The following is a 26,698-nucleotide window of genomic DNA, read 5'->3' on the forward strand; positions in this document are numbered from 1 at the left end:
GGCTCAACGTCAATGGTCAAAATGACTAGTAAGGGAAATATTTCACCAGACAAGTTCCAATTCAGGCCTGATATTCTCCAATGATTGGCCACCATTTTTAACCCAGTTTTCCTGATGTTATTTTTCATGTTTTTACCAATAGATTGTTGCGCTCAGCAAATATTACCTGCAGAAGGACAGAAAAGACAAGTTTCAACGGCCATTAACATTGACAATACTTGTGTAACATTAAATAATGAGTCTCAAGGTCTTGGCTATGCAAAGGATCCTGTTAAGGATTGAGAAAAAGTGAGTACAATTTTTTATTTAATTATTTTAACTAAAACAGTTTTTGGATGGGGGGGGGGGGGGAGGAGTGTCCTTAGTTAACAAAGTTAATTATTCTGGATAAATAAATAAATAAGATATCGTTATTTTCAGTTCTGTCACACCTGACGAATGGAAGAGTTCTCCAACAAGAATCTCCTGAAGGCACAGCATGAGAACAACTCTGCATCTAACCTTCGCAGCATCATTGATGGCATCCTGATGCAGACACTAGATGACCTTATGAAGCAATGCAGAGCTGTAAACCTAGCCTTTGAGCACAGAATTGAAGAAACTCTCAAAGCAAAGACAAAACTTGAAGATCACTTAGCTAAGGTAATATTTTATTAAACGATTTTGATTTTGAGGGGGGTAGGGGACAGTACATAGCCACCCCCCCCCCCCCTCACTTCATAAACAACACTGAGTCCTTAAGGAAATTTTTTTTTATCATGAGAGAGGCCTGGGGGATTTGCAGTAAACTTTTTTTGAGTGGTTGTAGCTCTCTCCCTTTCTCTTGGTAAGAAATTCATTACCCTCTTATTTAGTCAAAAGAACTGGTTCTTGTCAAAATAAAAAGGTTTGAGTCTCCATGAAGCTCAAATTTTTAGCACCCAAAACCCCAGCCACCACCCCCCCCACCCCCCCCCACCCCCCCCCCCCAAAAAGAAACATACCTCCCCTAAGATGTTTTTAAAAACAACTCACTAACAGGATAACTTTTCTATTCTGTTTATCATTTTAGGTGAAAGAAGAAATTGAGGCTATGGAGGAAAATATTGCCACCCTGAACGAGCCATTGCTCTAAAAACAGCACCAATGAAGGTAGCTCAGACTCGCATTGAGAACAGAACTCAAAGACCAAACATAGAGCTCTGCCGTGATCGTGTCCAGTACAGGCTTGTGAGTGAAGTTGTTGAAATAAGCACCAATGTGGAAAGACTACAAGAAAAGCTTGCTGACGCAGAGGCATCTTTGAAGGCCTTGATACGACGACAGCTGTCATTGGAAGAAGATATTGACATCAAAGCCAACACTCTGTTCATTGACAGAGATCAGTGTGTGGAGCTGCGCAAACAAATCAATCATCTACCACACTAATTGTTATTTATCTTTATTAATAATATCTGTTGAATTAGTTCATATAATTGGTCCACTGTAAATACTGGTAAATAAAATGTCTTTCATGGCATTATATCCTTTTTCTGTTTCAGAGATTCTGAATGAAAATTGTCTTTTTTATATTTACACATGAGCATCTGAAAAATACTACAAATGTTTGCAGATAAGATCAGTTATTTGCGGTAACATTGAGTATATATAAAATAAGATTCAAGACACCTTGAGATTATTGAATATAAAGTGTAATATACAGATGTAAGAATCCCCTTAAGTGCGAATAAATGCATTATTTACAAAGGCAACTATTAGTTCTCTTCTAGAAAAATGAGATATTTAGGGATTGAAGAACTGGTAGGGTTCTTGGTAGAGAAGCAGGAACAGTTTATAGTTATATTGAAGGAGATTAATTTTCCAAAGCTCTTATCCTTTCCAGTTCCCTAAACCTCTCACCCGAGGTGAATATTGGACAAATCCTGGCCACCTTTTAGTAAAACAAATATTTCCTTATGAGCTGATTATTCAAGAGGTGAAAATAACGTACAAAGCAATATCAAAGTGACTGTGCAAGTCTTGAATGTACTTGGATTGTGTTAGCAGTACGTTAGCTTGCTGGTGTCAAGTTTTGCACTTGGCATTTTTTAGCAACTTGTTGCGCCTTTCTCCACTTGTTCAGGCATATCATCAGCATTAGGTCAATGAACTCACACACTGTCATCATGCTACATCCAAGGAACAGTCCCATATTTCCACCAATGTCAGCTGTAAAGAAATCACATTTTTCTTTCTTGGTAAACTTGCATTGACATCTACACAAAACAACATTTGTGCACTAAAGAGCAGAGAACAAAAACAAGTCTCTTATTGAAGGAACTCATCGGTTTGCTACACACTAGATGATGTGTGAACATTTTATTTGCAATAGCTAACCATAAATGCCTATATATGAGCGTTTGATTTTGGGCCCACGAGCATGTGCGCATTCGAAAACCGCTTATCATAGCAAACTTGTAAATCCTAACATTTTGCATGGGACACCATGTTCTTGTGTAATTGCCCATATGCAATGCCTCGTGTATGGTGACAGGAGTGCAGTACCTGGTCTGCAACGATGACTCATGTGCAATACTTAAGTACCCATGCGCATATAACTCGAGTCCAATATCCTTTATGAAAACCTTTTACAAGTTACAGTGCTTCTACGCGCGAAAGCGTAGAATTTTCTGTCGCAAGTAGGCTTTGGTGGACGTCAATCAAGGCGTTTTTGTGACATTCCATAGGTACGTGACCTTAAAAACTTTGCTTTTCGATATGTTATGGAAACACTTTGATTGCGACCAAAACACTATTTTGTTGTGACAGAATATCGTACGATTTCGCGCGTGTGATTGAGATACGCTGTTAAAGTTTATACTTACACCAAAAGTTAGTGAGAGTGTATGACGGTAATTCCTGCACGACATCCGTGTCAAGGGTTTCGAAGAATATACTCACCATGGCATAGCGTTTCCTGTTAGAATATTTATAAAGTAAGATTTTGACATTTTACAACGCCAGAACAGCAATGTCACGTGCCAAAATACGCACGTGTACACACCCTATTACGCATGTTCTTATTTGATTTCCGAGCCTATCCCACACGGCTTACCGCCTCATCTCTCACCCTAGTATTAGTACGACGCTTCTTACCTGACAAAAGTTTGTAATTCTTGTCTCTGTTGAGGAATACTAGCATTCAAGCCAGTAAAGTTGAACATCAAAGGTAATATAGTGTCCCATAGATGTTCTGATGGGTAGTAGGCAGCAGATAGCTGGACTTTATATGAAATTGATTCACACTCTTGTGGACAATCGCACACAGTTGTGTCAAGGCCTGTCAGAGAAAGACAGACAGAGATTATGTCAAATTTGAAATACGCTAATGTTCCAAGCATGTTACAAGACTGTTGGTAAATTTCGTTACCCTCAGTAAATCAAAAAGCTATAAAAAAAACAATAAAAATGAATTTTAAATTAATCAGCGCGCAGTCATGTCGGCTCAGCTTGCGTAACCGACAAAAATGTCGGCTTTGTTTACTTTGTTTTATTTTTCTTTTCTTTTTTTCCCCCATCAATCCAATTTTATATTTCGAAACTATAGACAGGACGTAGTCATGAAAGAATGATTGCGCTTGCATTAGGGGAACAAACCTAAATAAACTGCGCACGTCTGCATGTGATGTCAGCCCAGTCAGTGATATAACATCAGGACTCGTACCCAGTCGCTTCTTTTACGCTGTTATTGATCTTGCGCTGTGGTTGAAGGGAGTTAGCGACTGTATCAAGGATGGTAAGGAAGAGAAACGTGAGTGACGACTGGGTACGAGTCACTTAGCCTGACCAATTTCGTACTCAGAGTTCTCCGGAATTGCGCGATACTCTACATCGTTATAAGCTCAGGTCCATTGGGGAATGTTTTACTTTTTACATCTTACTCTTTCTGCATGGCCGCGGGTATATTATATTGAAATAAAAAATATTAGTTTACAAAACCGCCATTACTTCATAGCCGGCAAATGCTTGTCATTAGCATAGCTGGCGGTTGGAGACTTACTCAGTAGAGACTTACGATACGCGGGAAAAATACAGGATTTGATTTCATCGGTACTGCAGAATCTTGTGACGTTGATCCCTGCAATTCAAAAATGTCGCAAAATTGAGCTAAGTTCAGTTGCTATATATTTTTGATTGAGGGAAGATGACAACTAGGTATTCCAAAGTTAATATTTACTAAGGTTGGCCTAAAAAGTTGAAAGCAGTTTAAAAGAAGTCAGTAGAAGAAAATGTAAAGATTGGAGTTTCCGCGCATTATAAAGAATTCAGTTTCTCATGCGCAGCAACTCCATCCTTGGCTTGAAACCATTACTCGTGGTCACTAAACGATGTAAAATGGAGTATTGGATGAATACAATAGAACGAGTCGACAATGAAAACTATGTTTGTTTTGGGCAATCTCGACAGCTCTTCTTAGCTGGTGCGACGTTACTGTTTGTAACGCATTATGTAGTGTATACTATGCCTCTTACCTTTTCTCACCATGGAAAGCACTCTGCAGTTACACTCCCTTGCGAGGATTTTGCTGATGCATTCTTGGCGACAAGACGCTTTAGAGTACTCGTCGTAGTTGATCAGTTCACGTGATCCACACATGGAGTGGTATGGCGGAGGCAGAGATATCTCCTGTTACACATGTAACATGGCATTAGAGCATTTGATGTATGACTTTTTTGACTCCCGAAAAATAGAGACTCGGTTTTAACTGCACAGCCGTTAAACGGTCGTACATAAGATTGGATTACTAGTTAAAAAATTAGCTTGAATTTGAACGAAATTTGAAAGACATTTTGCGATGATCAAAATTAGGGCACGATTAACAAACAGATCGAATTGAATTTAAGGTGTTTTGTTTGGCAGAGGGAGGAAACCTTGAATCAAGAAAGAGACCTAACAACTCTACTCACATGGAATGCCAACCAAGTTCAGGGATCGGACCTAATAGACCCAGAAGTGAGAGGAGAGTACACACTTCTACAACACTATCCTTGATTACATAGTTTAGATCATCGACGAACCTTATTTTTCTTGATCCTTATGCTTGTGTAAAACCCTGGCGAGATGTCATATCCTTCTTCCTCTATATCAAGATGATTTCCCTGGTTGTGAACAGCAATTTTGAATCCTGTAGCATCGTAACTGAAAGGCCCGTAGTATTCATGGGGCTCCGAATCCAATCGAAGCGTCAAACTCTGCATTTTACCCGACGCACGGACGCGCAGAATGGACGAGCCGTTGTCCCCGGCATTGAAAGTGTAACAGTTGCCGTGCTAGAAGAAAAAATGGATGTTAATCGTGATCCTACGAAATGCGCGCTAGATTCAGCTACAGAAATTTTAAATTGTGGTAGCGAGAAGTATTAGGCCCCGTCCACACGTATCGGGAAATTTTTGTATCCGGAAATTACTTTTTGCGGATACGAAAATGTTTGCGTCCACACGAAATCGTTTTCACCGTCCACACGTATCCGTTTTCGTAAAATTTGCGGATACGAACACAAAAATTTGCGGACACGTGTGGACGCAACCCGTATCCGCAAAAAAAAATTTGCGGATACAAAAATTTGCGGATACGTGTAGACAGGGCCTTAGGATAAAAAAGCGCACACAAAGTTGCTACTTTTATCGTTTGCCGTCCACTGAAACTTGATTTCATTTTGTTGTGTGTTTTTTTAGGTTGATTTGCCTTCGATTTTAAATGGCCTCCAGTTGGAACGCCTTTTTACACTCGACGAAATAATGGATTTGGTCATCATATGTCCGCTTGGCAAATGTTGGGCAAATATGGTGCTCTATATTTGCCCATACATTTGCCTATGCAGGCAAAGGTCGGGGTAAATTTCTAATAAATTTGCCATTGCTTTGCCATACATCTGAACACATGGGTAAATATGTTATATATTTGCCCTTAGTTTAGACGCATTTACCCAGTGGGGATATATGATAACCGTTTTTGCCCTATATTTGCCCTATTGTCAAATGAAGGGCACATATGAAATCAACTTTGCACTAGGCTTTGCCCCATATTTACCTGGGGAGCAAATACAATACCCCAAACTGAGTATATCCGATGTGAGGTTTCCGTTTCAATTTATTGCAATCAAAACTTTTCAAACAACTCAATAATTTTTCAACTGAATTATGATGGATGTTGGCTTGTTTTTACGACTTACGAGGGGGGAGTGCATGCAGGTCCATCTCAGTCATATGTGTCAATTTTTTTCTCCTAACGCATGACATCAATGTTGCGACCACATTAATTCAATCATTGTTTTGCTTTGATGTCATGAAAGTGAGGTTATATGCGTTGATACACACAGGAAAAAACGCGGACGATGTATTTTTAATATGCGTAAGTCGTACATGCGTTTTTTCCAGTGACAATAAGAAAACTCATTAACCCATTAACCTCAGCTGCATTTCAAACCGCTAACATCTGTAATATTATTTGAAGCATCAATTTTGTTTAGTCTAAACATATGAATTCATCTTTTTTATTGGCAATATATGCAATTTCATTCATAATTATTTTAATTCATCTAATTTTAAACTCATCAAAGAATTCATTCAATTTTCATTTTGACTATCTAGTTACTGATGCACAGTTCAAACAGTTTATTTTTGATAGCTTTGAATATTTTTCCTGGATGATACTTTACTGTCATCTCCATCATCCGTACAATTTACGTTGTAAAGGACAAACAATTAATACTCTTTCTTTGTCAATAACATCGTAAGCAGCAACAAACTGGCTGTGTATCCTTTGTATGGGAATGAATGTAGAGGGCCCTTCCATTTCAAACAAGTTTCTGCACCAAATTTCATGTGGTCTGCCAATCCTGTGTCTTTCTGGATGTCGCTGATACCATCGAACCTTTGCCATACACAATGATTCCTGCTTGCCATCAATTATAATGGTTTGTTTAAGAAAGAAATCGACAACACCGGGGCGCAAGTCAAATGAATCGGTCTCAATACTGCCACTATATTGGCCACACCAACTTGCAAGAATGAAGGAAGAACGTTCCAGTCTAGAGTCAGAGGACCCTAGCTTTGTCCCCGAATATCCAATGGTACTAATTCTCTCAAACGTATCGGTAACACATTCAATGACCGAGTGTTGAGGTAAAATTGTTTCATAAGCTTTAAAGAGATATTCTGTATAGTCATCATCAAGAACATCAATGGATCGAGGTGAAAAACATGAGTATGCATTCATATTGCTCCACTCTAAGCAACGTAGTACTTGACCAACTGAAAGATTAAGTGTTGATGGTATTGATGGGATGCTTTCGCCAAGTGTTCCTACTTGTTGTGCCTCCTGAAGAAGTTGAAATACTGGTTGGAAAGTTTCTCGAAATCTCTCTGGTAAAGGGATATCTCTTAGTTCATGCTTTTGGAGAAATTTTCTCATGATTTGTATTTCAACAGATCTATTGTTAGTTCGAAACGCTCCTAAAATCCCATTGAAACGTTCGAAGCTGAAAAGCCAAAATGAATATACAGGCCCGTAATCTAAAATACATTGTTTGAGGTGCAGGTGTAGATGCATGTTTGGCGTAACACGTTCCTTTCCATATCTTTTTTCAAACGATTTACAAAATTCCACTAGGTAATCATGTCCTTCTTGTAGCTCTTCAGTTGTAATAAGTGGAGAGCAAAGGTGAAAGCAGGACAATACGAATAACCTCCACAGCTCCAAATCATCTGTTGGAACGATATTCCAAATGCAGAATACAGAATACAAGAGAGTCCATGTTTTCCACTGATCAGCAGTAAATCCTCCAAACGATGTTGATATCTTTTTCGGGAGACGCCCAATAAATGATGGTGCTTTGACGTCATCTACCTTTTCCTGGATTTTATTCAAATTTTCTTTAGAAATAATTGGCGTTTCAGCATTTAGCCATACATTTTTCATTAAATGTTTTGCTGTCCCTAAAAACAAATTGTGCATAGGATCAACAACATGGTAACGAGTACAATCGAAGTAAGGCAACTGTAAGAGTTCAGAATATCTTGTTCCAGTGGAAGTTTCAATTTGGTTTCGTTCATCAGCGGTTGTTGCATTGAGTATTTTCTGAGCCTCTCTTCGGTGCTCTTCATTTGTCCTTGGTGTATCGTCATCTTCGAAACCTGAAAAATCCATGCTACTAAAATCTCCGGGAAAAAATCTTGTGCACTTTGAGCACCCTCGGTGAGCAGTACATCCTAAGAAACCGCAAACTTTTCTTAGTGCAGGAATGTCACAAGCAATACAAAGGAGGGCAGCTCGAAAACATCTTGCTGTTCTACTCCCATGAGGCCGAACTTGGATGCCTTCGTGCCACAATAAGTTCAATTCGGCTACAAGTGGTTGTAAGTACGTATTGATATTCAATTTGGGCTCGTGTGGACCAGGTATTACCCCAACTATTATTACGTTTTCCTCTTTGTACCTTTCTTTTCTCGGAAGATTTAGGAGGACCATATATATGACTCCAACGCTATAGACACTGTGCTTAAAAGGCTGAAACCAGTCAACATTCAGCATAAAAGCATAATTATTAGGCTGGGCAAGGAAAGGAGTGCCGTTAAAATATTGCCAATCTTTCCACACTTGGCCATCGTAAATATCAACTAAAATATCGTCCGGTACATTCCGATTTCTCCAAATCTCACATTTTTGTACAAAGTCTGGTCGCTTAATAAAGTGAGTTAGAGTGTCTCTGATGCTTTTATAACAATAAACTTTATGTGGGTACAATTTCGTCTGTCCATTTTTCAAACGAATTTCCTTAAGCAATTCCGCTCCACAAGGTGTGCGGCGAAACAATTGACGGTGATTCGGAAAAGCAATGTGAGAACATGGTTTAGCAATGACACGCCCGAATCTTGTTGTTATGCAGTCTTGAAAACGGTATAGGGTGTCGCATTTCGGACAAACAACATACTTTGAATGCTTATCTTTAAAAGAAAGATAATTTTTCAAGAGTTTGAAGGAGCTCGGGAAAACCAATACTGCGGTTGGGAAAATGATTGGCGAAAGCTCACACAAAACCTGAAAAATCGCTTTAAAAAAGGCGAGGAGAATATCAATGCCTCGGTCTGGTACAGAAAAGTATGCAGACCAAAAGCACACAAACAAGGCAATCCAGTTAATAAGGGTCACTCGGGAACTTGCTTCGACGGCAACGCTTATTTCTGCACTAGATTGTTCAAAATCTCTTTCTACGTCTTCGATATCAATATCCCAAGTTTCAACCAATCTCCTTCTTTCATTTCCTCTTATCTCTTCATGGTCAGATTCACTGTCCAACTTGTCATCCCAAAACACTTGATCTTCTTCCTCAAAGTTATTTATTCCGTCTCCTTTAAACATAAGCAAATACGATGTATTTTATTCATTCGGCATTGTATAACTGCAACATAGTATAAGATAAAGTCTGAAACCATTATAATACTAGAAAAAAAAATGTCAGTAAAAAAAACCTCATGGGCTAAGGGACCGGTCATTATTTAAGTTGGGGGGGGGGGGGAGAAAAAATTGGGGGGGGGGGGGGCCTGAAGTTTTTGCTAGTGAAAGTCTTGAAATTTAAAAATGACTTTTAGGGAAAATTTTTAAATTTTTTACTACAATCCATGGGGGGTTTTCGATAAACTTGGATGCCTTCAAAGGGGGGCCTTGAAATTTTTTTGCGTCACTGACAATTTCTCCTCCACCCCCCCTCCCTACCTCCAACTTAAATAATGACCGGTCCCTAAATGTATAATTTTGACCCAAATTTTGCTCTGAAAATAAATGATTTCCATTGAAAATAAAATATAAATTTCTAAGTCAGCAAAACAACAATTTATAATTCGTAAAAGAAAAATGATAAATCGAAAATAAAAAACCCAAGAGACATATTAAATAAATTACTTATAATTGTATTTCTCTAACTTGACAAACATGTTTTGCCGGATACCATGCTATCTCAGGATGACCACAGTCATGAATTGATTTGGAGACAAAAATGTACAGCAATATCCATTTGAACATAGTAAATTCTTTTTGGCGTTTTAAATGAGTTATCTCTAGCTATGATTTTATAAACTCTTTGAATGAACCTTTCTGAATGAACACTGAGGTTTTAATGGCAACCATAAGCCGATTACTTAATAATGCACCCTTCTTAAAAGTAACGGTGAAAACGAGGCTAAGATAGAAATAGAAAAGAATCATTTGTACCTCTAACTTAATCTCGCTTCAATAACACTAATGCTTGGTAGTAAATCCAATAGGGGAGCTAGATCATGTGCAAATCAGCCGCTTGTTAAAGATTCAGTCTTTTATCTATGCAGTTTGACTTTAACATTTAAAGATTATATAATCTAATCATCAAATAAACGTATAACATCAATACCTTTTTGTGAAGTAGCTGGTAAGAATTCGTCACTTGATGGTTGGTTTGTATTTGGCACATCAGAGGAGTCTTGATCAGTTTGGTCCAAAACGTTTATCTCGCTGTAGTCATCATGACGAGCTTTGCACAAGAGAAAAAAATATGCAAATGAGCTTAGGAGCGATTCAATCGCTCGTAAACTAAAGTTAATTGGAATATGAACCCCTAAAATCAACACAAACACCACGGGTGTTTGACAGCAAAAGCCGTATAATGTCATTTGACGCATCATCAATACACTAGTTATTTGCCCATTTGGAAAAGCTCATGTTTGGAATGCGTGATGATTTGATTCTGTTGCATTATTCACTCGATCATTTGATTGTTGTAAATTTTATCAAACAAACCAAAAATATACATCAGTAGATAATGAAATGTGTATCTAGAGAATATCAAATTAACTTATTTGACACAGAAACAAATTATCGGTATTAAAATAATGAGTAACTGCATTGAAGAAAAAAACATTTATAGCACGATTCAAGCCATTACCTACAACAGTGTAATAAAGTACAGAATGATTATATATCATGAATGGAAACAAGCAAACTATATCATAAAACTGGCCTTAACGTCTAATAATGATGGTCGCTTATTTGAATTGTCCGATAAGCACTCGTATACTAATTGCGGTACTTGAAGCTTACGACGTTCTGAAACAAAAGTCACCATTTTCCCAAAGGAGTACACATCACTGCTTACACTAGGCGGCGCTGAACCTTTCATTACCTCTGGAGCAATATAATGGTCTCTATAGTTCAGTCTAGGCGATCGTCGCCTCGCGAGACTAACTTCTACGCTGCATCCAAAATCAATTATGACCGGATTGTAACTTGTATCACTGAACTTTTCCAGCACAACATTATTTGATTTAAGGTCGTTGTGTATAATGCCCCGTTGATGTACATGCTGTAAGGCATCAGCAACCATACCAAAAATCTCGTACCAGGTTTTGATGTCCAGCGGAGGATTCGCCCTCGTAGCGTCATAAAGCGTAACATTGGTGTTTTGTTCTCCGTGGTATAAAAGGACAATCTTTATAGGCTTTTGTTTTATACACACGCCAAATAAAAAAGGAAGGCCCTTGTGATCTCCCAGGTTCTGTATCATATGAGCTTCGTGCCTTGCTGCTTTCTGTAACTCTGGCAGTTTCTTTTGACCATCATTATCTAAATACTCTTTCACTGCTACAACAAGGCCGCGATATTTTGCCAGAAAACAACGGCCATATGTGCCTTGACCAAGCGGTCTTGCCTCCTCAGTGATTGTAATGAGAGCAGGATCTAGTTCTTTTAGTTCGGCTTTTTGATTTGCTCGCTTGTTTTCATTTCGACTTTGGATTAGAGGAATAACTCTATCTGTCTGGCGTTCTTCGCGAACTCTTTGAAGCGCTGCATCGACCATTTGACGACCACGGAAATTCGAAGGTCGAGTAGAAATGGACTGTGCTCGTGAAACAGAATGTGCCTGAGTAGAGGCATTCACTTTTGTTATGCGAGCTTTTGCCTGCAATTCAGCTATTTCCGTGCTATATTCTTTTAAAAGCTTGTCTTTTTTTTCCTGCTTATTTGCAGCACGTTCTTTTGTTTTCTTCCTGGCCATCCATTGTTTTCGTTTTAGTCGCTTTATCTCCTTTAGTTTTTTAAGATGCCTCTCAGTCTTATCTTTGTCTTTCCTAACTTTCTTCATAGTTATACTTTCACAGTGTAAGCTAAGTTATCAGGGTGCGTTTTCACTAGGCCGACAATTAAAGGCAACTCCTTTCTAAAACACCGGAAATAACACCATTTTAGACTACCTAAACAGCTGGTTTGATTTGTTGGTCAAGTAAACACAATAGCCAATCATTATTAGCAGTATTTTGGATTCCTTAACATCCGATTTGGTTTAGTTTGCCTACTCTTGTATTGAGGCATCGTTTCGGTTGACATTTGTTAAAGTTTCTTTGTCAGAATATGCCTCCTTTCAACATTTCTTGTCAGACTTGTGGAAAACAATTCCGAACAACACATTCCTTAAAAAAACACTGGCTGCAGAAACACCCTCGCATTAATCGTCCAAAAGTTTTTTCAGTTACCGCCGACGCTCGTGAAGTTGACATTCCTCAGCCTGAACGAATGTCGAAACGATCTTTGATCTACAAGAACTATATGCTATGGTTAGACACTGTTGTTGAAAGAATTAACAACACGCTTCATCCAAAGGCCCCAGGTATATTTTTGATTGTTACTTACGATTATAACGTTGGACTGACTGAGTGTTTATCAATATATCAAACACGCGATCGCGTTCTTCCTTTAGTCGTATCGAAGGACGAACTTTTTCGATTGTTTGAAATTACTTATCAATTTCACGAATATTTCTTGGAGAAAATCAAAGAAAACTTTGCCCAAATTTAATTCAAATTAAGAACACATCGAAACCACTGTCAGAGTAGTGAATTTCTTTGTTTTTCCTCATTACATATTCATAGCAATGCTACAATTACCGCAATGCTTAATAATCTATCATATTTATAGTTAAATCGTATTTGATTTGCCTATTTTAGCCAAATGGAACAAAATAGAACTGCTCCACGTTCCGGTGGAGTATCTCAAGCAGTTGCTTGCAGATATTGGGGACATCGAGGTCAACGCGGTCAAGGAGGTTACACATTGGCGTCCACCAATTATGTGCTCCTCGGCAACTAAAATAACGTACAGGACCTACAATCTGGAGCGAGTAGAAGGTACTTTTAGTACGAAAAATGTACCGCTGAGAAAGAGTTGCAACTGGAGTGGGCACGAAGAGTTAGAAGACACAGAAATGCCCGAGATCCTCACAGCGGAAGACGCAATACAGGTTGCAATGACCCGGGGTAAGAGAAAACGCATGACGTGCAGCTCTGAACTAAAAATTGATCAAGACAAACCCACAAGGGAATATGACCTCATCTGGTGGTCGGACTTATATAAAACACAAGGATATGGAAAACTTTGCCTTAGATTTTATGTAGGAAAAGTTGTCTTCGAGTAAATTTCATTTAATTTTATCTATTCCATTTCTTCTGTAATAATACATAAATGGAAAAAGGAAACCTAGTAATAATGCTTACATGACTGACCCAAGTAGACACCAGGTGATACATCACACAGACATACAGGTGTGCAAGGCACCCAAGCACATCTGTTGCCTACAGGTCTCTAAAGCTTTGCTACTTTTATAGTTAGAGTAACAATAAAAAATAAAAATTTGGAAACCTAGTAATATTGCTTACATGATTGACCCAAGTAGACACCAGGTGATACAAGTCACACAGACATACAGGTGTACAAGGCACCCAAGCACATCTGTTGCCTACAGGTCTCTAAAGCTTTGCTACTTTTATAGTTAGAGTAACAATAAAAAATAAAAATTTGGAAACCTAGTAATATTGCTTACATGATTGACCCAAGTAGACACCAGGTGATACAAGTCACACAGACATACAGGTGTACAAGGCACCCAAGCACATCTGTTGCCTACAGGTCTCTAAAGCTTTGCTACTTTTATAGTTAGAGTAACATTAAAAAATAAATATTTGGAAACCTAGTAATATTGCTTACATGATTGACCCAAGTAGACACCAGGTGATACAAGTCACACAGACATACAGGTGTACAAGGCACCCAAGCACATCTGTTGCCTACAGGTCTCTAAAGCTTTGCTACTTTTATAGTTAGAGTAACATTAAAAAACAAATATTTGGAAACCTAGTAATATTGCTTACATGACTGACCCAAGTAGACACCAGGTGATACATCACACAGACATACAGGTGTACAAGGCACCCAAGCACATCTGTTGACTAAAGGTCTCTAAAGCTTTGCTACTTTTATAGTTAGAGTAACATTAAAAAACAAATATTTGGAAACCTAGTAATATTGCTTACATGACTGACCCAAGTAGACACCAGGTGATACATCACACAGACATACAGGTGTACAAGGCACCCAAGCACATCTGTTGACTACAGGTCTCTAAAGCTTTGCCCAGTCCAGAATCTGCACTAGAAGTCTTGCCCTGTGGTAGTCCATGTCAGTATACTGCCAGCTGATATTGTTTATGGTACTAGGACCCTTCAAAATGAAGTCTCTTGCAGCTAGAATTACTCCAATTCCACAGCTTCCAGTTCCTACAGATGAATGTGTGCTTTGAGTGGGCATACCAAACCGTGTGGGGTTGGAAACATTTGACCAGAACTTGGGCTTGAACCTCGATGCTGGGTACAGGTCATGGAGAATATCCAGTCCATTCTTTAATAGCTGTAGGTTATTTGGTGGAATTGGGATTTTCATGCCATCATCAAACATCAATTGCTGATTGGTCAGGTCAACATAGGTAAGACCCCAATGACTTCTGCCTGTGTAATGGACTGGTAATATTATTTGTGAGATTTTAGAAGGGTCGCGGCTGTTAATTATTCTCTTCAATTGATCTTTTTTAAAATCCTTGTTACTGGAAGTCATCCAACAGAAAAACTCAGAAGGCATATACAGGGTGTTTTCAGTGCCACACTGCAAGAACTTTCCAATGCAAATATCAATCAGGAAGTTGTCAACATATCGCTCCTCTACAAGATCACAGTAATTGAGGGGATCAATTGACTTCCCATTGTTTAGCAATATTGGCTTGAAAGAAACGGTGTGCCACATTGCCTTCTTAACCATTTCCGCCTCTTGTTTGTTCAGACTGCCTTTCAAAATCCACCTCTCTTCAGCAACCAATTTTTGTTTTGTCTCACAAATAAAACAAAATTTCTTTAAAACATCCAGCCCATCGAGGTCAAAGTTTCCAAAGCCAGGAAGCTGTATTCCCATTGGAATTTTTTTTCGTTTCACTCTTTCTCTATTAATGAGTGCCTCCGCATCACAGACGGTAGCTTCACAAGGGCGTATAGCTAGCAAATATGGATCCGCTACTGTGAATGTACCATACAGGACTTTCATTATACCAACAGCAAAAGAAGCCTTTGGGAGCCTGTCTGCCAAGGAAGCCATTTCCCATCTAGTCATTTGCACTGACATGCAGACTGACAATGGTGGACTGATGGGACGTGGTGTACACGAAGGTGTTGGAGAGGGTGTTAGAACTGGACTACTTGATGGGGTGGATGGTGGTGATACTGGTTGGCCAGGTGTTAGGACTGGACTACTTGATGGGGTGGATGGTGGTGATACTGGTTGGCCAGGTGTTAGGACTGGACTACTTGATGGGGTGGATGGTGGTGATATAGGTCTGCCAGGTGTTAGGACTGGACTACTTGATGGGGTGGATGGTGGTGATATAGGTCTGCCAGGTGCTGGAACTGGACTACTTGATGGGGTGGATGGTGGTGATATAGGTCTGCCAGGTGCTGGAACTGGACTACTTGATGGGGTGGATGGTGGTGATATAGGTCTGCCAGGTGCTGGAACTGGACTACTTGATGGGGTGGATGGTGGTGATATAGGTCTGCCAGGTGCTGGAACTGGACTACTTGATGGGGTGGATGGTGGTGATATAGGTCTGCCAGGTGCTGGAACTGGACTACTTGAAACCTGTGTGCCCTTTACCTTGTCGTATTCATATTCAAGGAAATCAGTTCCAAACATGTCTGTTAATAATCTATCCATGGATCTGATCCACTCCATCTTTTCTTGAGACCAAGTGATCTTCTGGTCTTTAAGACGCCACCCACATCCTCGAAAGTGAAAATTCTTTTTTCCTACAAAAAAAGAAAATGAATGAAAAAGAAAATGTGACAATACAATTTGAAAATATTCAAAGAATGGGAACCAGCTGCTGATGCCACTAACAATACATAATAGTGCAGTTGAACATGACATGTTCAATGTCTGAACTTTATCATGGTACACATATACAATGAACTATCTTAATTTACATATCGCAAGTCATAACAAAATTAATGTTTGAGAACAAGTACTTTTCACTAACCTGAATCAAGGCATTTTACTGCTTCGCGGAATGTATATCTCAGCTCCAGTAGATGGGTTGCATACCAATGGGTGAGTATTTGGTCCACTTAATGGTGAAAACATTAAAGTAGAATAAGATAAATGATAACAGAGCATATGTATGCAGTAAAACCATGAAACAAAATCAAAGTAGATACTGAAAAAATAAAGCATCTTTATTTATTGTATTTCATTTGTTGATTATTTGCTCTGGTTGTATTAAGTCATTAATAAGTACTATTTTGGGGATACCAACTTTGAGCTTGTTTCATGGTCTTAATGCACTTGCTTTATTAGATGGAAGAATGACAGTTCTACATACATGATTCTCCAGGGCCTGCCTGATCATGGTTTGTTGCTCTGGAATACAACTGGCGATGCAACTTGTGCGAGGCTTCGAATCCTTGCCCAGAATAATGATACATTGACCTAAAATGTCGGAGTAGCATTGCACTATGATCAATGGTCAAATGGCCATAATCACCTGTGCCAAGGGTTACACCAAACAATTTCTTAAGGAGAAATCCCCATTCCTTACACTGAAAAAAAAAAACATTAATCAATGAAAACAAAGCTACAGAATGCAAGTGGTGATTGATAACCACTATGCAGACAATTATCATACCTTGATATCATGAATATCTATGTGCTGATTGTCATCCTCATCAAAGACAGTTTCTCTCATGGTGAGTGCAATTTCTCTCCATTTGGAACAAACCTGAAAGAGAGAATGTAAACACTTAGTAATAAAACCAAATGACAGTCAATGCTCTCTTTTAATCCAGAGTACAAAATTTGCTTTTCTGGTAATTGAATTTAGAACACTGTGTAAACGACAGAATCTCAGTGAATGGATTAATACCTTAACAAAAAATTCTCTGTGTAGCTCTGCTACATATTGAGAAAAGCTTTCGAGAGATGAGTTATTCATAGTTTTCCTCTTTTTTTTTCGTGGCTCTTCAGCTGTAGCATTCTGTGCTGCAATTTCAGCAAATTTGGAAGCAACTTCTTTCTGTTTCTTTTCCCATTCGTCAAAGGAATTTTGCAAAAACTTCTCAAAAGCTAAAAAGAAGAAAATGACACTCAGCTATTGAAGCAACTGATAAACTGAAGTATTAAGAAAGGCAGTAACTATATAAAATATCAAACAAATCTCATTCCATTCCATGTAACAACTCGGAGCCCAGTTGTTAATCTTAGGTTAACTCTTAAAAATACATATAGAGTTAATCCTGCATTAACATTTATCAAGCCCTGAAACTTAGAAAGCAGTTTCATTTTGTGTAAATAATCTAAAAAAACCCTTTAATTTTCTAACCTGGACAGTCTTTGATGTTGACTTCTTCTTGGTGTGTACCAAAATCTCTCTCGAAGAACCCTCGCTCCAGAATATCACTGATGTACTGCATACAAGAAATTACAAAAAAATCACAAATGGTGTTAAATCCAAATATCCGATCTACCATGGTTCACAATATACATAATGTTGATAAAGTTAACAAATAATACTAAGTTTTGTTTAATGATGCAAAGCAACTTCAATAATATTTGTTTGATACAGGAAACCTTTCTACACCTGCAGTTTTTTCCCCTCCAAACTGTTACATTCCATTTCACCGCTTGGATGATGTGCTAATTATGAAGGCTTTTTACCTTTTTTCTTTCACCAAAAAATCTTATGTATTCCAAAAGCTCATCCTTGGCAGCTCCTTTGCTTGACATATAGTATTTTTTCATTTTTTCCAAAGGAAGGGCAGCCATCACGATTGTGTCCATGTTTGTGAGAATTTGTCTTTCTGTGTTACCTTATAAAGTCCAAGATAGAAAGTCAAAAATGAAAAATATTAAGGTCGAAATTAGCCATTGTTTACATAACCACATATTATGTGGTTGACTTATTTCCCAGAGTAAACTAACAAAAAATCTCAATTACCAGAAAAAGAAGCCACGTTGATATTAGTTCTGTTTATAGCACATTCTTGCCCTGGTTTCTCCTTTACTGTGATGCGGGAGAAATTTCTTTGGTTGTCTGGCCCATAATACTTAAGGGTGTTATTCAGTTCTTCAAGGGAACCAATCCTGTACGCCAGATACCCCAAAGACTTAATTAGTTGTTCAGTATTGCGCATTTCACAATGCAATGAACACAAGTTAATCTGGCTCAGATCCTCCTCCAGAAGAAACGTAAGGTCATCTCTTATACCTTTTGACCTACAATGGAAGATATCACAAAAAATATTGCAATTATAATTAATATAAATACTTAAAGTTGTTAGGTTTGGATCAGCAGAATATATTTATTGCAAAATTTTGGCCCACTTGGATCATATTTGATTTAATAACTGTCTTTAATTTTAGAATGACACAGCAGAAAAAAAGTTACCTGCCAATATTGGCTTTTGATGCTAGACATCCAACACATGTTTCATCTAAGTTGGCACCATGCTGAGTACATGCCTGTTGAAATTTATTTCATAAAAGAACTGTGAAAAATTACTTTAATCTGTGATAAGTACTGTCATTCATAGTTGAAAAATATAAGACATTAGAGCATTTTTTTGCAATGCAACAAGCAAAAGTATAATCATATTCTAATGGGTTTGCATAATTATATGCTTTAAATTTGCTGCAAAGCATGCTTTTAAAATAGCAATATTATTTGGTAAAACCAACCAGCTTGACCTCAAATGTGTTGGTGCAAATTAGAAGTATGCACTTCACACTGGACCAGTAAATGAAAAAAGTCATCTTGCTTATGTTTCTTGTTTATATTTGTTTATGATAAATCAGTACAGAAAACTAGTTACTTACCCTTATTGCATCACAGAAAGCACAAAACTGGCAAGAGAGACCCTTTCCACCAAGAGCAAAGTTTTCATCTTCTGGCTTTGCCAATAAAATGAGCAGTGCTTTGTAGTCTATGGTAACTGCATGGAAAACATATATATATTAACATTGTAGGATATAAGTACTTTATAAATGATTGTCTAACCAGACTTGATGAGACATATGTTTCTTAGTAGAAATATGGAGTAGAAATAGTAAAGAAAACAAAAAAGAAAACGTTAATTGCATTTCTGAGATAAGATATGTATTATATAATAGAGATGATTTGTAATTCTTTTGAGACATGCATAATCATAGTTAATAACTCTAAAGAATTTGATCAGAACCTGTGAAATTCAAGTTGTATTTCTTTCCATCCACTAAAAGACCATGCCTTTTAATCTGGTTTTTCTGGACTTTCAAAACAGCAAGTAATTGTTTCAAGCTCTCCCTAAATTTCAAAAGAAGTAGGTTAATAGGAGTTTCTGTGTAATGAATGGTCATGGATGACAGTCATCCATCCCTCTCTATCTTTCTCCCCTTAATCCTTCCTTTAAAAATGTTGTATTCATGCAATTCATACCTTTTTTCTTCGCAGTTGCCAATTGCAATGGGATAAACAGAAAGGGCACTTTCAGATGACTTCTCTTTAAACCCTATTGGCACAACACCCACTGCAACCTGACTTTTCCCTGTGAGAAATATTTAGGAAAAATTCAAAATCAATAGAGACATAAAAATGTTATGTACATGGCCTGCTTTTTTAATTTAGGTTTTAACAAAAAATGTAAAATGGACAAAGTTGGTTTTGATCCACCCTCAAATTCTGGCATGTGGTCAATATTTTATAATTTCTAAATTATGATGTTATATCATAATATCAATGGGTTACAGGTGCTATCGATTTTGAACATGTTTATTGCTGGCAGTATAATTATGGCCAATGCAGTATTAGTACACATTGGTGTTGGACTCACATTGATACAGTGGCATCTTTCCTATCTTATCTGTTTCTGCAAGTCATGAAACACTATTGTTTTATGTGTTGTTGTTTTTCTTTTTTTCTTTTTTTTTTGCACTTTCAGTTTAAGGAATAATTACCTCCAAGAGGTCGGCCATCAATCTTTATGTTGAACTCGATTTCAGACTGATCAGATGAAGCATATAGTCTGTGTTCTCTTATAGCCCAGACAAGAGTAGTTGGGAGATCAACACAGCAAGCATCAAAACTGGTGTTCATTTTGTTGACATTCAGTGTCTGGCGGACCACCTTGAAGATCAGGGCCTTTATTGCCTTTACTTGATTTTTGGTGATTAGTATTGGTGTGTCTGAATTTCTCTATATAACAATAGAAGGACAATAATACGAAAACTTAGTATAAGACAAGAGTTTTTTTGACTGAAAGGAATGAAGGTGAAGAGAAAGAAAAAAAGGAAGAAAGGAAGAGAAAGGAAGAAAGAAATAAAGAAAATAAAGAAAGGAAGGAATGAACTAAGGAAGGAAAAATAAAAGGAAGAAAATTATAATATGCATAATAGAAAAAAAGCTTACTCCACTTCTTCCAAGATGTGTAACATTCAGCATGGTTTGCCAAGCAGAATCTGGTAGTCGAGTTTTCAGCTTGAAATACAAAAGTGCCCAGTCAGGTACCCTCATTTGGCACAAAATTTTATGCGAGACATCGTCTGAAAAAAATCCCCATATTCCATTTTTATTACTCTTTGATTCCAAGATGCGATTGAAAACCTCTGAAATTATATTCCTGACTTCATCCTTTTCCTTTTCTGCGCCAGTGACATAGAAATGTCCGAGAACAGACGAAATTGACTCTTTATGTTTAGCACAAATGTCTTTCAACGACGAAAATATATTCTCACATTTTAGTGCTACCATTTTTTTTCTAGTTGTGGAGCCAAGGGTATCATTTCTAGTAACTTCATCAGCACTGGAAGAAATGGCGGGAACTTGCATTTCTGGTGCTGATTTCTTGTAATGGGCAAGTTCTTCCTCTAACTTTGCTATCTGTGCACTTAGGTTGTTGAGCTTAACTGTGTATAAAGTGGTAGATATGTACGTCGTGTTTTCCCTCTGAGACGGCGTTTTATCGTTTTCCGACTCCAAATCAAGCATGTTTAAAGATCGGAAAGCAGATTTCAATAAATATGACCCTTCGAAGCCATTCGCCGGAAATTCGCGCTGGCGCAGAATGCCAACCAAAAGGCCAAAAGTAGAAGTAACGTATACATGACTTGGCTGCTTTTGGCAATTACTAACTTCCAAGGTACGTGTGTCGCCATTCCTACGAACATACAACTCCTTTCTTTGTATGTACTGGATTTCGGAAGGGAACCGAGTGAAAATGTAATTTTTCGCGTAATCTCGCGGTCTCACTCCACATACTTCTTTTTCCAGGAAGAACCATTGCTTATCTGGATCAAGAGAAGCACCATGCACTTGAATGGGCCGAAAAGCATCGGACAGAGAACACTCCGCCATCGCTTTTCGGCGGCAAATGCTGCGTTTGAACAGGTCATCTTACAAATAGAACTTGAATTTCCCGCCTCAGTCGTGTATTAACTTATATTTTCATTGAAAAATATTAACATTTCACACCAGCAAAAGTTGTACTTTGCTCAGCTTTGTTCATTCTTCGACTTACTTCTTGTTGTTATGGGTGCCGCTGACCAGAAAAAACACTGGCTTATAAACATAAGTTCATTGTTATGTCACATAAAAGTCAGTCAAAGATCGATTACAAACTAATGACTTAATAAGTTGACCAAAGATGAAGTCTAAGTAAATGAAACCGGTCTCCACCCAAAATTGGGACTGCAAATTGCAAACTAGTCTTTCATGGCACTCTCGTACAAATAATAAACAAAGCGTCAGTCAATAATCATAATGATCAGATAATTTACGCGTACATAGTTTAGCAGTATTGATGCATTTAATTCAAGATTGCACACGAAATTGGGTTTCCTTGCCGTTGTCTATAATAATGTTTCCCACGCAGCCCAGCTACCTCTCTGTTAACAAAAATAAACATAGCACGGTGCAATTAACACTTTTTATAATGTTGCATTGTTCCTGGGAGTGGTAAACTCCAAGATGATGAACAGATCCCTTCCGGGAGGCAAAATAAAGACTGCTTTCTTCTAATTGCATAATGCGATTAATAGGATACTGTCAATGCACAGTCTTTTCTGATTGGTTCGGCTATATTGGTGAACCTACCTACAAAGTACATAAACAAAGTCGCGCCACTTTATTTGTGCGGCGTTCTTCAAGATACATGCAGTATGCCTAAACGAGGTAGAGAAAGATGGCGGGATCCCGCATACACATGTAGGGATTGCGAAGCAGTAAGTATATATCTTGAATAATGATTTCAAATGAATCTTTCGCACCTGCTAAAACATAACTATCTACTTTCTAGTACTATGCGTCGTACAGTCAAGAGGAGAGGGAGAGGCGAGTACAGACCTCGTGCAGGCACAGATCAGAGCACAGGCCTGCACCCAGAACACCCCCAGGTTTCTGGAGCATCGACTTCCCCACATCTCCAGAAATCTTGGCATCGGGGATGATGATCGATGGTAAGTCCTTTCCGTATCAATTCTTCATGCCGCGCGTCGCAATCGTCGACGACTGGAATATGAATGTGCGAGAAATATACTCCTTTAGATCAATGTTTTTGTTATTTTGATCAGTACCTATCCATTACCAATGTACAGTACTAAATTTAAGCCTGTAATAGATTTGGAAAGATATTTATTCTACAATAGATTTTGATGTAGCGTCTTGAATTTTTTGGCGGGTTTTTAAGCCACGTGACCAGTTAGAGCATTTGTTCAAGGAGGCTGAAATCTTTGTGCTCGGACTTTGTGCGCGTATGAGATTCATAGAGCGGTTGCAATATTATCTTATTAATATAAAACTCTTGACTTTATATACTTTAGGGAACAAGAGGATAAGGTTTTTGATATTAAATGAATTTTGTTTCGCTAAATGAATAAACGACATCCATTATTTTCTTACTACAGCCACAAATGAACCGCTGCCGCCTCTTACAGAGGAGCAGAAAAGGAGGAGGAGAATGAAGAGGAAGAGAAGACTTGATTTCCTCGAAACAGAGAAGAAGGAGGAGGTGAAGGAGAAAGAGAAGAAAGAAGAGAAAGAAAAACAAGAAGATATATAAAAATTGATGTGAGTAAACCTCCAAATATAGGCCCGCATTATTGGCATTATGTATTTCTTGACGTGCTTATATTTGGAGGTTTACGGTATAGTAGAATCTTTTTGTCAAACTGATATTTTATATTTATAATTTCTGTACTTAGATTTAGGTAATTTCTGCGGCAAACGTTGTCATGATTAATTCACTGTAATAAAATACTAAAAAAGGAATCTTGGTTTTATATATTTAGTAGCAAGGGAAGTTTGTTTAAAATATCTGCGCGCGATTTATAAAAAACGAAATTCCTCTCAAGTTAGCCTGAGGCATAATAACTGCGAAATGAAAGAAAACCTGGCTACTTTACCGGTTCAGGGTTATGAAAGTGCTTATAATCAATATCACACAGTGCGCCATCTCTGATTACAAAAAATACCTTATATTGACAACAGGATTAACACGTACACTACATGATGGACGTTACTTCACACCTAAAATATATCTCCCACAGAGGTTTTTTTTCTTGGGCAAAGCTCGTCGTGTTACCTTGCTGACAGGCTTCAATGGCAAAGCTGATTAGTTCTTCTGATCTTTTCACATCTTTGTTCTCCAACTAAAAAAATTTTTGCACAAGCCTTTTCTTAAAAATCAAATTATTGGTAGATGTTGAAAATTGTGAAGGTCATAAAAGAACATAAAAGCAATCAATATTGTCATTTGTCATGCCTAATTTTGTTCACTGAAACCTGAAAAATTCTCTGTGAACTTGATATAATCATATTCAATCCTGCAGATGGGGAATCTTTGGCAATCAAGGGAGGCATAGCCACAGTGCACTTGCCTCTAGAGTCATGGGTTTGATTCCCAGACTCAGCATTCCCTGTAAGTACTCAGTTTGTTAGGTCTCCCTTTTGATTCAAGGTTTTTCTCCTGGTTTTCTGCATGGGCTTAGTTAATGGGGCAACCGCCAAAAGCCTAACTAAAAATTTTTTAGCATTTTTTGTCAGGCTAGCTGTGGATTTTGCAGGAATCTCTCTGTTACTCTCACTATGCCACTGTTTCATTGGCTTTCCTCCCTCTACAAAACCTAACATTATAAATTCCAATTCGATCTGTGAGATAGCTGTGCCCTGACTTTTATCAACCCAGAAGTTGTTTCAGGGTATATTAATAAAATCTTAAGGGATAGCAACAAGAAAGCTGGCTACATGCAGTGAGTTTTGGAAATTAAGTTTAACAATATTTTTTTACGTCTCAGCCAATCAGAAAAGACATGGAACAAGAGTACATTTGATAACCACATACTATATTTGTCTTACCAGACTTTTCTTCACCAAATCTCTGAATGCCTGATCTGCTGCATATTTCTTTTCCACATCACTAAAGGAAAAATGATATTTTACATTAAATCTTAAGTTATAAGCTTAATTGCAACTGGTCAATATGCACATGTAGCCATAGATTAAAACGATCTGCATGGCTCGGACACCTTAAAAATCCAAAGTAGTTTTATGTAGATAGGTCACAAATTCTATATGCATGGCCCCTCTGGATACCAGTCTCGTTTACCAAAGGGTTATCCTACCTAAATAAAGTTTATCTATAAACTTCAAAGCAAAGTTAAGTGCTTAATAATATTATCAAACTAGTTTTCATCTTACCTTTCTGTCATTGTTGCTGATAGTTTAGCTAATTCCATGGCAACTTCGCCATCTTTCGCTTCATCAATAAGCTTCTGCAATCCCAATGTAATAAATTAGGAAATTTTATAGTACGTATAATGAGTTTCAATATGTTATAATTCACCTTGAAAGAGCATCTCATCGCTTCGTACGTCTCGTCCGCCATTTTGAAATTCTACGAGATCAAGGCGACTTGTGGGTAATACACAGGTATCCCTGCATCGGTAGATGAACCATGCCGGAGCTCGAGAGCCCATTGGAAAATGCAATGAAAAGAAAAAGGAAGAAAAGGAAGGAGGAAAGGAAAAAGAACGAGAAAGAAGCAAGATGATCTTCTTATCTAGCAGTACGGTAATCCCCCTCCTCCACCGACAGCTCCACCCTTTCATTACTTACTGTTATTATTTATGGCCTTTATTAAAAAAACAGTAAAAATATCCTATGACATATTATAAAATAAATTAAATAGTACGCACGCTGTGATTGGTTGATAGCCATGTTTGCATGAGGGTATGTAAACACAGTTGTGACGTCACAACTTTCGTGTTTTCCCGGTACAAGTTCAAAAATTAAAAATTTACAGTTTCTTTCGAGGAAAAAAACGCCCCCAAAAATGTATTTTGAAGACGAAGTTCCAAATTTTGACTTGTGTCAGGGCCACAGGCATAACCCTATGGTCTCATGCAGGTCTTTCTGATCGTAATATCATGACAATCTCTCGTTGGTCACCGCAAAGAGAATTCCCTCAGGAGCTACAACACACGTCCTCCGTCAGGACAGCTTCGGTTGTTCAGCGGCGTGCTTTCTCATGATTTAAATGCACCGCCCGATAAAGAATACAAGTATTTCAAGGAAACAGTCAGCAGCTTCAAACGTTTTCCAGCGATAGCTCTTCAGCTCCACAAAATATCTTCTCGAGGCAAGACGAAACAATCAACTTCGCTGCCATGTTTTCTCGCTGTCAAATTGAGCAAAACCACGTTTCTTTCAACCGAGAATTCCATTCACAGTGACACTTGTTATCCACTTTTGATCACTTTCGTAAAGATAATCAATTCTGAAATCTTTTATTAAGATTTCTATTCAATCTTTGGACATTTCTTTGTATTTGTTTTAAAGTTTTAGAATGATAAATGTTTAAAATAGCTAGCGATTCTTTCTCGCTTCACATTTGCCTCCTCGTCGTTTATTACACAAAATTTGATTGGCTAACGATCGAAGTTCGTGATGTATGGAGAATTTGTATTTTGATATGAGAATCAAATTCAAATAAAGATTTATTTTCTTGCAAGTGGTAATGTTTTTCGTTAGTATTTATTTTATAAAAGCAATAGAAAACTTTTTTCTCTGTGTTTACATAGCCTGATAGCAACACTCGGGGGGTTGGGAGAATTCTCGACAGTTATGCAAACCCTCGACTACGTCTCGGGTTTGTATAACCGTCTCGAATTCTCCCAACCTCCCCTCGTGTTGCTATCAGGCTATGTAAACACGGAAAAAGTTTTCTATTGCTTAATTGTGCAGTTCTAATCACTTGTACTTTCGATGCCCGAAATTCATAAAAAGCCTTCTCTTTAATTTGCATCGCCATTTCAAGCA

At 37.9% G+C, this 26,698-nt stretch overlaps 6 protein-coding genes and 1 pseudogene across 6 annotated transcripts; 3 read left to right on the forward strand and 4 right to left on the reverse strand.

Moving 5' to 3' along the window:
• Positions 1-438: 438 nt before the first annotated feature.
• LOC148911806 (tektin-1-like) lies at positions 439-1,730 on the forward strand (annotated as a pseudogene).
• Positions 1,405-23,986, reverse strand: LOC148911807 (acid-sensing ion channel 4-B-like). The gene is made up of 7 exons (XM_089028607.1): positions 23,964-23,986; positions 5,037-5,288; positions 4,491-4,644; positions 4,019-4,096; positions 3,115-3,298; positions 2,844-2,935; positions 1,405-2,187 (listed from the first exon to the last, which is right to left on the reverse strand). The coding sequence occupies exons 2-7, from the start codon at positions 5,214-5,216 to the stop codon at positions 2,030-2,032; spliced, it is 846 nt and encodes a 281-aa protein (XP_088884733.1). The 5' UTR covers positions 5,217-5,288; positions 23,964-23,986; the 3' UTR covers positions 1,405-2,029.
• Positions 5,340-12,130, reverse strand: LOC116307483 (uncharacterized). Its single transcript, XM_089029127.1, has 4 exons — positions 11,089-12,130; positions 10,403-10,522; positions 7,412-9,368; positions 5,340-5,343 (listed from the first exon to the last, which is right to left on the reverse strand). Exons 1-4 carry the CDS (start codon positions 12,128-12,130, stop codon positions 5,340-5,342), a joined length of 3,123 nt encoding a protein of 1,040 aa, XP_088885253.1.
• On the forward strand, positions 12,397-13,843 carry LOC148911808 (uncharacterized). The gene is made up of 2 exons (XM_089028609.1): positions 12,397-12,652; positions 12,990-13,843. The coding sequence occupies exons 1-2, from the start codon at positions 12,397-12,399 to the stop codon at positions 13,454-13,456; spliced, it is 723 nt and encodes a 240-aa protein (XP_088884735.1). The 3' UTR covers positions 13,457-13,843.
• Positions 13,443-21,739, reverse strand: LOC148911809 (uncharacterized). Its single transcript, XM_089028604.1, has 14 exons — positions 20,795-21,739; positions 20,344-20,581; positions 19,826-19,934; positions 19,590-19,693; positions 19,228-19,343; positions 18,800-18,873; positions 18,350-18,627; positions 18,070-18,221; positions 17,735-17,819; positions 17,279-17,478; positions 17,042-17,134; positions 16,739-16,955; positions 16,397-16,483; positions 13,443-16,166 (listed from the first exon to the last, which is right to left on the reverse strand). The coding sequence occupies exons 1-14, from the start codon at positions 21,737-21,739 to the stop codon at positions 14,440-14,442; spliced, it is 4,425 nt and encodes a 1,474-aa protein (XP_088884730.1). The 3' UTR covers positions 13,443-14,439.
• On the forward strand, positions 22,498-23,707 carry LOC148911810 (DNA endonuclease RBBP8-like). Its single transcript, XM_089028614.1, has 3 exons — positions 22,498-22,605; positions 22,680-22,839; positions 23,287-23,707. The coding sequence occupies exons 1-3, from the start codon at positions 22,543-22,545 to the stop codon at positions 23,439-23,441; spliced, it is 378 nt and encodes a 125-aa protein (XP_088884740.1). The 5' UTR covers positions 22,498-22,542; the 3' UTR covers positions 23,442-23,707.
• LOC148911811 (uncharacterized) lies at positions 23,836-26,486 on the reverse strand. Its single transcript, XM_089028615.1, has 4 exons — positions 25,224-26,486; positions 25,079-25,152; positions 24,737-24,797; positions 23,836-24,030 (listed from the first exon to the last, which is right to left on the reverse strand). Exons 1-4 carry the CDS (start codon positions 25,263-25,265, stop codon positions 23,884-23,886), a joined length of 324 nt encoding a protein of 107 aa, XP_088884741.1. The 5' UTR covers positions 25,266-26,486; the 3' UTR covers positions 23,836-23,883.
• Positions 26,487-26,698: the final 212 nt, after the last annotated feature.

Source organism: Actinia tenebrosa, unplaced genomic scaffold (assembly GCF_029948245.1).
Source record: "Actinia tenebrosa isolate PJP-AT-01 unplaced genomic scaffold, QUT_ActTen_1.0 PGA_scaffold13__45_contigs__length_12533684, whole genome shotgun sequence".
Lineage (NCBI taxonomy): Eukaryota > Metazoa > Cnidaria > Anthozoa > Actiniaria > Actiniidae > Actinia > Actinia tenebrosa.